We start from the raw sequence: 12,617 nt of genomic DNA, 5'->3' as shown, positions 1-12,617 counted from the left end.
AGTTACCACCAGCTAAAATCCTTTAATCGTTAAGAAAAATCTTAACACATTTAAAAAGATACACATACTCTTTTCAGTACAAGAATACCTGGGGTAACAGACCAGTAGTGTATATGCTAATTTTTCTTTAAAAGATTCAATACAACAGCACCATATGCAGGGGCCTTCGCACAAGGTCTGGGTATTCCTAATCAGCTCTGGGTCCATTGTCCTTATCTTAGAGGCAACTCAGAAAATGTAATGTTCCAGACTGTGTTACAGAACAGCCTCAAGCTCCAAAAAGGCCCACTTCTCATAGATCGGTCATGGTAGTTTGGACAGCATAACCAATGGCATCACTATGAATTCCTGCATTCTTCACATTGCGCTCATGGACAAAATGAGTGTAGTGTCTATCCGCAGACTGGGTCGAGGGCGGGGCCCATGCGTTCCATACACTTCCACCACGTTGACGGCAGTCATCAGCATCAAAGGGCCTGGATCATTGGGGATTGGGAGGGGGCACAGTTAGTAATTAGCAACGGAAGGGGAAGGGGTGGAAGACAGTAGGAGGTGAGAGGAAGGGAGGGAAGAATGATGTGAAAAAGAGTAATAAGGAAGAACTAAATTGCCAAATGTCAAACACCTAATAAAGGAAGTGTGCAAGGATATACACAGAATAAAATAGCTGGAATGTCAAATTAACCCCTTAATTGCTGCTGCCAGAGTGTATATGTACTTCTGCAAAAGCTTCAAAATGGAAAGTCAAGGCATCCCATGTATGTAATGCTTGTAACTTACAATGTGCTTTTCATCTATATATTCCAAAGCATTTTACAAAGCTAAGTGTTATCCCCATTTTACAGATGAGAAAACAGGCAAAGACACGAAGGCATACACCTCCTTGAAAGAGTGCTTTACATGTTTAGCGGCATTAAAGGGTTTGAATGACATGTCTCAATGCACAGTGGAAACAAGCTACTGCATGCAACAGCAAGGTTTAAAGCTACCAAAGAAGGCAGGTTCTCAAGGCAAATGAAAAGAGGGGGAAAGGAGGAAAGAGGACATCATAAAAACAAGCATTATAGTCAAAGAAGGGATCACTACAGCACATCTTTCACATTTCATTAGCAGAATTCACTAAAGAACTAGACATTACTGAAGAACCTGATCATAGCTGTACTTGATTATCTTGAATATGATATGATATGATTATATGATTGGAGGTGGATTATTTTAGGAAAAGGCCAAGACTTTGTCTTCCAATTTGTTTGAAAAATGTAGCAATACAAAAGTGACTATACATAGCCAGTGCTAATGCATTCCACACTGGGAATAAAGTCCTCAAGGGCTTAGGAAGACTAACAGGATACAGCACGATTCATGTATAAAGCACTGTCCTGACATTAATATATTTATGCAAGTGCCAAGTAATTCTTATGCGGGAAGCAATATGGCCTTGGGATAATTAACTTGGTCCACTGAAACAGACACCTGCATGATTGGATTTTAGAACTTTTAAGCGTTTTCTTATAAGAAGCCTCAAGATGGAAAAAAATGAACCAACATGTAGAGACTGTTCCAGCATTGTTTTCTCTATCCGATTCGGAATCCCGCATTACAATGGTTTACGTGAGGCTGACATACACTCTGTAAGACACGCTCACAAAAAAACAAGCTCTCTCTTTTTCTCTAAGCTATTCAAGGGAGCAAATTCCTAAAATAGCCCCCTTTAAATAGCGTAATTTTAGAGTCAGTCATTTAGTTTAACCATAAACAAGTAAGTGGATCATCAGATACAGCTACAAAGTGTTCATATTTCATCAGGTCTCATGTCCCAGTAAGTTCAGTTTAATACTTTTAACCACACCAAAACAATTGAGCAGGCAGGACATTAGCTAAAAGATCGCATTAGACAGGGAAGCAGAAAAGACATGCAGGATTCACAACAGGGGTAAATGATTAGACAGTCCTCCTTTAGAAAGGAGAGAAGATTTGCATAACTTTCACCCACAGGAGCGCAGAATTTTGTTCTTTGCAATGCATATTGTGAAGAAATGGCATATGAGGTCCAAAAGTTAAAACAGCCATCAAATGGTTTGTTTTTAAGTTATTCCCTAATTTTTATAATTTAAGAAACCAAATGAAAAGCTGCTCACAACAGGAAGATCTGTGCATGCTCCCTGACACGGAAATAGATTTGCTAACCTGCTATTGCTTCTTCCCCGTTTTATCCCAGAAGCAACTCTTTTAGTCCAGCACAAAGCCAGAAAGATGCTGCTTGTGTTTGGGGACCTCCAGTTTTGCAGTTAATACCTCACATTGTTTGATGGTTACATTTGGATTTGTATGGCCAAAAGGGCGCAGAAACCTCTTCTGTACTGAGGAATTTAAACAATAGAGCAGAGGATTTCAAAATCAGAAAACAAAAGACTGAAAATCCTTCTTATGATCTGACTCATCATTTTTGATGACACCTGCAGTATTCCAGTTTTAAATTAAAGGAAGGGCTGTAATGTAGCCAGTAGAGGTATCTGCAAGGAACAGCACCCAGAAATTGACAGGTTAGATCCTTAACCCTAATCCATTCACCCCAATCACCACTATAAAAAATAACCTGAAATATTTCAGTGTTTTCAGCTATCCATGGACATTATTTTTCAAAAAGGAGGACTGTTTTTCTGTGACAGAAGCCAAAGCCAATACATGCGGAAATAGGCCAATTAAAAGCAGAGAGCAGTTTAGAAAAAAACCCATTAGCTGCAACAAGACACTAAGATACCAAGTCATGTAAGTCACAGCTCTCCAACTAGACACATATGTTTCAGCAATGTGTCCACCAAACCCCATTTCCAGCCTGTGAAACTTGAATGCAGCACACATAGTTGACTACACAGCTCCAAACTGTTCTTTATTTCCCCATTTTAAGGCTAGATGCATCCCTTACCACAGCAGACAGAACAGCTGCTAGCAAACCATGTTAAACCCACATTACCAGAAAGAAAGCTGCTCCATAAGTTACTACAATATTTTTTATAAACACAGAGAAAGTTTTATTTTCTTCTAAGTGAATATATTAAAACTGTGTCAAGTAGGAATGGATGTTTTCTTGGGGTATGTTACATTAGGTAACACACAGATAAATTTTACATTCACCCACCCTCTTCTACAGACAAACTTCCTTCTGCAGCTGAATCTAGCAAAGAGCTAGATTTCCGGACAAGGTCTGTCAGCAACACAGGTTCAGGCTCTTAATCCTAACACAGGCACACTGGGATCAAAACTACCACAGATGGGCCTGTAAATTCTCTCAGCTTCTGAACAGAAGTAATGGAACTTAAATATAGAACAGAAACCTTATTACTGCTACATAACAGTATTGCTACCACCATAAAAGACCTATGTAGAGCCGTTTGGAGCTGGAGTCAAATGTTCCGAACGAAGAAGTTACCAGATTCTAGCAAGCACCTTGCAGTTAGACTGAGTAAATACAGAACAAAATCATACTGAGAAGGCTGAAAGAATAAAGATACAACCACCTTTCACCCACCACCACCACCAGGGAAGAAATCGACCGATCAACGAGATCACCACAGACAACCCAGAGATTTCAGATACTAGGCAAATCAAGGGCAAAAGAAAAAGAGAAAGCACCATTTCATCAAATGTTTTGCAGCAGAATTACAATGCAGCAGATGCAGAGCAGAATTATTCTCCCTCTTTAAATCCAAGATCCAGTATATTTTAAAAAACCCCACTGAATATGTAATTAGTTAGATTTGTACAATGCATTTCTTTACACCATTACTGTCAGGTATTAACCATATTTACATAGTTTTGTCTTTAAGAGACATAAAAGCAAAACAGAATCAGATTCTAGCCAAATGGAGGACCTTTTTTTTTGAGGACTGAAACCGCTTAGGATAAGAGCTTTAAATCCATTGCATCCCATCACAGCTGCTTCTCAAAGCCTAACAAATCAGAGCTCCATTTCCATTACTGCATCCCCATTTGAAGTCACAACCCATGCTATAGGAGACAACGAGTGAAAAGATTAAGAGCTGCTCTCTCAATCTCACCCAAATTCTGGTATATAAAGAGCAGACATTTTAATTAAATGAAATCAAGCTCTTATCCTTCAACCATTTCAGTTTCCCCAAACAAACTCCTCCTCTCTTTGCACTGTAGAGTTAGTTTACTCATTGCATAAGATTTCTGGGACACATCCAGAAAGAACTTGATTTATGATTGGCACGTTTTTCCCAGGATCTAACAGGATAAGTCTCTGTTCCTGGGCTGCATGCCTCCAGACACTGGGTCACAGAGACTATGTTGGCCGTAGAGGGTGGAACAACTCCCACCAGAGCTAGAAAATGCTGCAGTAGATTCCTCCATAGGAATAGCAGCAAAGATTCCCTCAGAAGCTGAGCAGGTTGCCTCTGCAGCACTCTCCGCCTGGTCTCAAAGCACTGATCCAGCTTTATCACCACTGACCTGACCCACAATTTATTCTTCTCAAAAAGACAATACAGGTAGTTTAACAGCAGATTAACTATAAAAAGAAAGGCATTTGGACTGTATATAAGCGAATGACCTTTCCCTTTCAATCAAAGAAACTAGCAAGGGTCTGCAGAACGCACCATTTCATGTCTTGCTGGCTGGCTCCAGGGCTCCTAGGAAAGTTTTCTATTTCCACTAAGACTGGGCCAGACGGAATGATGACAGGCAGGGTCGGCTTTGCATTCCAGCTCTTGGGAAATAAAACAAAAACAAGCAAGTCATCTTAAACACTTTACCGCGTGACAGTGACACACAGAAAAAAACAACTCCTCCTCGTGCCCAAACATGAGGCTTGACAAGACGTCTCCCATAGATACTTCCCCCCACTGGAGAGACATGTCCCACTTTTCAAATGCCAGTAACAGTACCAGGGTCATACTGGGTACAGCACTGCTCTTGGATTTGCAGGTAACAGCTGCAGCGCCCTCTTCATTCATGGTTTGTCCCGGATGCAGCAACTGTTCCCCTCTGTGACTAGCTCTGCAACAGTGATCTGCAACTTTGTAACCCAAAAGCAGGATTACTGCAATTCATCTACCCCTGAATAGCACCCAGAAGCATCAACTGGTGCTGAATAAAGCAGCTAACCTTGAGCACCAGCACATCTGTTTGCTTCCTGATGTGGCTGAAGGGATTATACTTTTAATGGCCTAGAAGATCACCCCCTGGTGGTGTCCGATCTGCTCTGTTGCACTTACTGTCCGCCCCTTCAGCTGACATACTCCAGAATGGGTGGCAGGGCATTCCTATTGAAGAGTCCACGCCTCTGATGTATCATTCTAGTAACTGGGGAGGGAGGTGGTTATGTTTTCGTAATGGTTGTTTTTAGTGACACAAAGCACCTACCATGCACAGATGCTGAGGGGATGAGTGCATCAAAAGTTTTATGAAAAACAAAAAAAAATTTAGATGTTGCCAGTAATTTATCCTTGATGTAGCAGAAGTACGTGTCCCTTTAAAAATACCAGAGCAGTAGCCCAGAACGCTAGTAAGAGATGGACGCAAAACTGCCAGCAAGCTCTGTCCCTCTCCTTTGTGTGCAGTTTAACTTGCAGAGCATTAGTACAGTTTTGCAGGTTACTATAGTTCTCAAAGATCATACACAGTTAAACAACTTATGCATAATTTAATATGTTTACATGTTGGAGAGGGTGGGGGAATCTCCCTCTCCAGCTAGTTAGCTAAAATCCTCCATGCCGAGTTAACCAATGATCCCACTTGTCACTTAGTAGCTGAAATAAGAGTCTAGTTTAATGTGTAACTTTAGAATCAATAGTCAGTCAAAGGAAGCCACTGCATTTAAAAAGGTTAGCATAAGGCCCCAACTCTTGAAACTTGTGAAGACCAATGAAGCTTCTATGTTTAGGGAAACAGTCTCAGAAATGAATGCCGTAGAGATTGCCTTACTTGTTGTGATCCATTATTTTGATGTAAGACATTGTTCTGAATGCTGAAAAGCAAGAAAAATTTAAATCAGAATCTTTCAGGGATCAAGATATATGTTTATAAATTGTGTGGGGGACCAAAATCAGATAGATTTCAAGTAGAACAACAATTTACTAGAGGTCTTTCTACACCATTTAATCTAAAAATCACTTTCCAAATGAAGTTAAAAACCTTATGCCTGTGGTCAGCAACCTCATTCCAATGACAGCAGGGCTACCAGACTCCCAATTTGTTCAGGCTGCAGTTTCACTATATCCTGTCTCACTTTTTCCCTTGCCATTCCATGATATCTAGTTGGATTATATGAAATTTCCTTGGGGCAAGGACAACACTAAGTAGGCATGCCTTTAACACTTAATGCAATTTTTGCATATACAGAGCCAGATTTTAAACATTCAACGTAAGACAGATGGCAAAAGTACCTTCCCTATTCATTACTGTTATACGCTCATTGTATAATTAACTTTGGACAGAAAATGGCTGAAATTACATAACTGCTATTATCTGAAGTCTCATGAAGTTGCACAGAAGAAAGGTTCTAAAGCAACAGTTTACATTGTATATTACAAGGCTACTCTCCCTACAAGCCCCAGAAGCCCAGAGTATTGCTAGCCCTAGTCAGATACTCAAAAATAATGAGTCAGGCCACCAAAAAATTCATGAGTTAAAAAACAGATTTTGGATTCTTTTTATTTGTCTTCTAATATCTGAGTCTGTAAATTGCACACATTTCACATTTTTAAGATCTTCTCCACAATTACAAGGGATAGAAACTTTTTATATTTAAATGAAAGCTGAGATTCTCATGTATTCACATGACTCCATGACCAGGGGCTATAAGAAAAAAACCCAAATATCCTGGGAGATGGTAACACTGAGTCCAATCCATTTAGAAGTGGAAATCCAAATGTGTTCCCCTTCTGCTTTCTTCACTAGATGGATGGCAGCTGTAATAAAGGGTCTAGGGGAGGGGATGCTGAAGGAATTCAGGATTCAGTCTCAGATAGGGTTTCCTCACATGCTGGGCATGGGCAGAAAGACATGGAAGAGAAAAACACCACAGCCAACACACATACATGCCAGATATACAGATCTTAACCAAAAATGTTAAGACTTAGTCTAAAAAAAGCTTCTTTTCCAATCTCTCATTTTAAAAAAGAGTTTAATCCAGATTCTATTAATGCCCCAGTTGCTTCTGGCTGGGACAATTGGTATCATTTGCACAGAGTAACCATCCTGTCAGTCAACCTGCTGAGTAAACTGGTTTCAATATTTTTGAAGTCCTTTTACTTAAATAGCCCTATAGGTATAACACCAACCAAGATCATACAAGCTACACTCTGGCTGTTCTCTTACCGTGCTCTCTGCACTGAGGGGGAAGTGCAGAGTGGCATTTCAAGTACAGAGTACTGCACCTTTAAAAAAAATACTGAGGAATGCTTGTACAATCAACACATTCCTCACCGATGAGTTAATACAAAAGAAACAACATGCATCTTTCATGATGCATTTTAATTAGTGATGCTTGAGTGTGCAGTTTCAGAAACAGCACTCATTGCTCTGGGGGTGAATGTGCCATGACACAACACCAAGGTGAGTATCAGGGAAACTAAAGCCTTCAGCACTGGCAGGCGGGGAAATTGTACAGAGCTCTTCTTCCTGCAGCAAGGCTGGTTTGAACATGAGATTCAAGTAAAATGGCATACCGACAAAATGTGAAGAGCAATTATTAGCACTAATAAATAAACTACACATCTACCGCCCCTATCCAAGGATTTCAAAGCACTTTACAGACTTTAATTAAGCTTTCGAACACCCAGCATCACTGGGAGGTAGGTCAGTATTAACCTCATTTTACAGATGGGGAAAAATGATGCAGAGAATAGTGAAGAGACTTGCCCAGAACCATACTAAGGAAGAGAACCCAGAGGCTCAGCCCCTTACCCAAAAATTACGACAACCCCCAGTCTATGAAGATGGAGCAAAAGCAACCTGGCTTTGTAGAATCTATCAGCTTCCTTGTCACTTCAGTTTCGAAGTATGGCTACACTTCACTTACTCTCTGTGACTTATATCTACCCACTCACGTCCTCCAATCTGGTCCTCAGTTGCTATTACTCTGCATATCTTGAACAGAGAAGGGGATCTCACTCTCTCACTAGCAATGGCCTATCTGAGTAGAGCAATGGTTCTCAACCTTTCCTGATTACTATACCCCTTTCAGGAGTCTGAAGCCTGAGCCCCACTGCTTGGGGCTCAAGCATGTAACTTAGCTTCGTGAGGCCCGGGGCAACTGCCCTACTTGCCACCCCCGAACACCAGCCCTGAACTTGCGACCTCCCTCCCCCCTCCAAGCCCATCCAGCAACTCCCACGTTCAGAAACAGTGATCTACATGAGTTGACATACTCCTGGAAGACCTCTGCATAATCCCCGGGGTACATGTACCGCTGCTTGAGAACCACTGGTGTAGGGCTCTTCCTTCATACCATTCAAGTCTCACCTCAAAAAAACTTCCTCCTTGCTGTAACCTATAGTTTACTCAAAACACTGCCTATCCTTTCTCCAATACAAATTCATCTTACAAACTCTTCCTACTCTCCCAATCTTACCTCCAACCTGTTTTCTTTTAGCTTCCCCGCCACAGCATGCATTTGCACTTTTACTGCTTTTAAATTTCATCTGCCTCTACCCACAGAAATTGCCAGATCAAATATCCCTTTGCATCAGTGATTACTGAATGGCGGAGAATAAAAAACAGCCCACAACAAAACAACCTACTGAGAGTTTTATTATGTTTTTAAATCTTATGTAATACTTCAACCAGGGGATTTTCAATCTGGTTTCTTTGGCGCCAGTTAATGGGTGGCAATCAGACAGGCCAGGGAAGTGACACCATTCACCTTGGTTTCTCTTCTCCGCTCTCCCTGCTAGCTCCACCTAATGAGCTGGATTCGCATGGAGTTACTAAATGAAAACCCAACTATAAAGGAGGGGAGAACGTCCAGGAACAGGAAGAAACACATCAAAGAAAAACGAGGCCAGTCCAGTTACTCTGAAACATTAAATTCAATGAGCTAAACAAACCTAATTCCCCCTGGGCTCATGTAGGAAGAGCCAATAGCTTGTTGTTATAATCTAGTCAGCCTCGAAAGGAATATGATTTTGGCTCTGGAAATAGATGAAGCCCCTATGGAATGTCATTATAGAGGAGGCACTGTGGGAGAAGAATGATCTCCCAGCCTCACACTGGAAAACATCCAGGCCTATGTACCATGGGCAGTGGAGTGCAAGTACACTGGGGTGTTTGAGTGGGTTAGCTTGTCTTTATAAGCATGTGTGACCTTAAGAACCCCAATATTCACACCCTACACACTAGTGTACTGATCTTTGTACAAAATATGCCTTGTGAGGTATCATCTGAAAACAAATAACTCACTGATCATTTATATGCTTGCATAATGTATGTACATGATTTGTATTGAGAGTTATGGCTGCATGTTGGAATTATGACTAAAGTGTGTTTAAATTAGGCATATCAGAGGGAGCTGGTAAACAGATCTCGCTTAAACAAAGGAACGTGTATTTGATTCTCAGACCAGCCCGATCTTCAGGCAAAGACAATTAAAGTCTTTTTTTTTTTTTTTTTTTTTTTACATATTAGGTAAACAAAGCTATTAAGCTAACAGAGTGGGGTAAGAAAGAGCATGGAGCTTCCTTCACCACCAGACTCCATGTCAGCATCCTCACAACTTGAATAAACTATACTTTGAGCGTAACCCTCAGAAAAATCAATTTCAAAGACTTATTGGTGTACAAAGATGGGAGGTGGAGGGCAGGGAGCTGAACCTCAACTGATAAGCAATTGAATCAATTGATTGTATACAATATTATGGTGTTATAAAAAAGTGTATAGAGTGACGACTTTTCTGGAATGCAATTACACACTGGTAATTAATATCATTGTGAAATGTGTGCATTAACATTATATAAGGAAATATGGATACGTAATGATATTGTGCTTTACTGTCTGTGGCCAAACAGGTTCCCTCCCAGACAGGAGAGAAGGCAGCTATTCACCTGTCTCCTATGTAAATTCAGCATGGTGGAATCAAAACAGTGGAAGCCCTACTTACATACAGAGAGGTGGAAAGGCCACGGGAAGGGAAAAACAGCATAAAGTCACCCTGCCTCTTGTAACAAAGTAGATATAAGCAGACAGATGCCATTTTTGGCATCCATCACTTGACAGACAAAATGGAACAGAGCTCTTACAAACTGAGAAAGATGGGTCCTTCAATCAAGGGGCGAGATAGTGACTGAAATCTCTGGAAACTGAATACAGGCGAGAAACCATCACAAACAACGCCTACACTTTGCTAGATTAAGTTTTAGACTTTTAGATGTGTGTTTTCACTTTTATTTGCTTCTAACCCTTTCTAACTTTATTCCTTTTACCTGTCAACACTTAACCTATGTCCTACTGTGTATAAACTTGATTTATTTTTACTATAAAGCAACTCAGTGCTGTGTTTAATTGGAATGGTGTATTTACCTCAGTTAAGTTAATACTCTGTGATGTGCTTTTGTGCCCTTAGAGGGCCAAACAAACCTTATTTTTCTTCTGAACTATCCAGGAGAGGGCTGGACATTTCAGAGCACAGTGTTGGGAAAATTTGGGACAGAGTGTGCTAGAATCATCTTGCTGGTTCTAACAAATGCTGGTAGAGACCAGGAAGTGTGAATGATGTGTTGCTGGCCAGCTGCTGGGATCAGAGTTGTTGGACCAGGACTATAGTTATACACAGACACTCAGGGGTGTGACCTGCATGCTTGCTGCTGACAGTGAACGTCCCAGGCAAGGAGTTACAGTAGCAAAGCATTTGAGGCACCCACACTTAGAACCCCTCACTGCTCTGGATTGCACCCTGAACCCTTCAACAGCATGAAATGGCTTCCACTCAGGACTCTTCAGGATGTACAACTCTATAGCACAACAAAAGCATAAGCTGGGCAAGGTGCTATGGGAATCTTACTTATTTCCAAGCCCACTATGGAATTTTCTGCTGCTGCAACCCACAGCATTTCCCTAGGTGAGTTATACTCTCGGCCAGATGGATAACTGCTGTAGAGGGCGGCACAGTTGCAGCACTACATACAAATAGAGGTGAAGGATAAGACATAGGAGGCACAGCCTCTTGTTTCCAACCCATGCTCCCCGAGCACAGCACTTCTGGGGAGCTTCTAGCCCTTGCTGGATCAAGTACATACATTAATCTGGCACAGAATTTGGTCCCTTGATCCAGCAAGGGCTACAGGCTCCCCAGAAGCGCTGTGCTTGGAGAGCGGGGGTGGGAAAACCGAGGGTTGTGCCTCACAGGGCTTTCCTTGTGACCCTTTCTGGCTGACAGAGAGCAACATGCAGGCCCTCAACAGGAGGGCCTTCTAGGCTAGGACTTGGAGATGCAAGGGAGAGAGGTGAGAACCAGCCGAGTACAACTCCTCTGGGTAGGCATTGAGGGGGTTGCCCCAACTGCATTTGGAATATGACTCTACAAGTTACCAGGATCTGAGGGCTGAAAAGGAGAGCTGTTCCTTGTGGATGTGAACATTTATGTGAAAAGAGCACAGATACTACAGTGGTACAAGCTTTAGAGAAGCACTTTGCTACAACAATGATAATATAATCCTGGAAGACCTCTTTCAAGAAGGAAGAGGAGGAATGTGAAGTAATTAAACGGGTTGATTTCTAAGGTTTAGAAAGAGAATTGGTAACTGGAGAATATTATTTATTGTTTGTATTGCAGTAGTTACATAGGAGGGTCAGACATTGACCAGGATTACACTGGGCTAGGTGCTGCACAAATGCAGAAGGAAAATTACAGACTCACTCCTAAAATGTTGGGCATTCTCCCTACTGATTATTATTATAGGTCAAGGCATAAGTGTAAAAATGAAGAGAATAATTTTGGTGGAAGTGTCTAGTTCTACAGTATTCCTCCCCACTCGTAAATTCCACAAGCTTTGTATTTCAATTGCATCATTGTAGTAGAGACACATCAGCAAGAAGAACTCCTCTTATTCCTGTCTGCTTGATTCTCTCACGGCACAACAGAAAAATCCTGCTATCCTCCTCACCAACATTTGAAAGCAAGTCAGGACTGGAGTTAGTCATAAACCCACTTCCCCAGAATTCAAAAGTATTTTTGCTTGCTAGGATGCATTCTTGGCAATATCCTCCACTGAGACAGCATCACCTAAAACCAGCAGCTCTCCACTGAAAAATAGGAAGGACCTACCCAAACTGAAAAAGCAACTTTCACTGTGGCCTGTGTTATTCAGGAGGTCAGGTTAGATGATCAAATGGTTCCTTCTGGTCTTAAAAGCTAAATTAATAGTGCTCCTTTAGATCTGAACTAACCTTATAACCTGCCTCCATACACACACGTAACTAAATACAGACTGAACCGAAAGGAAATTAAATAGCAGAATGTCTCCTACCTTGTTTCTTCAAGTTTAGCCACGTTTGCTGCAAAAAATTCCAGACAAGATCGATTACAAATTTAAATTTGCATTCATTCTGTTAGTATTTATACAGCACCATAAATAAATATCCATGACACTTAAAAATAA

General features: G+C 41.2%; 1 protein-coding gene across 2 annotated transcripts in view; it reads right to left on the bottom strand.

Moving 5' to 3' along the window:
* Positions 1-2: 2 nt before the first annotated feature.
* Positions 3-12,617, bottom strand: part of EPB41L5 (erythrocyte membrane protein band 4.1 like 5) — a 54,901-nt gene continuing 42,286 nt past the window's right edge. Inside the window, exons 14-17 of one of the 2 annotated variants that reach the window (XM_073305044.1) lie at positions 12,486-12,513; positions 5,947-5,989; positions 4,620-4,729; positions 3-476 (exon numbers count right to left, since the gene is read on the bottom strand). In XM_073305044.1, the coding sequence (XP_073161145.1) occupies positions 293-476; positions 4,620-4,729; positions 5,947-5,989; positions 12,486-12,513 (365 nt within the window). In that variant the 3' untranslated portion in view covers positions 3-292. The other variant, XM_073305045.1, reaches the window with a different exon arrangement.

This window comes from Lepidochelys kempii, chromosome 11 (assembly GCF_965140285.1).
Source record: "Lepidochelys kempii isolate rLepKem1 chromosome 11, rLepKem1.hap1, whole genome shotgun sequence".
NCBI classification, from domain to species: Eukaryota; Metazoa; Chordata; order Testudines; family Cheloniidae; genus Lepidochelys; species Lepidochelys kempii.
This window is presented reverse-complemented; position numbering and strand designations above follow the sequence as displayed.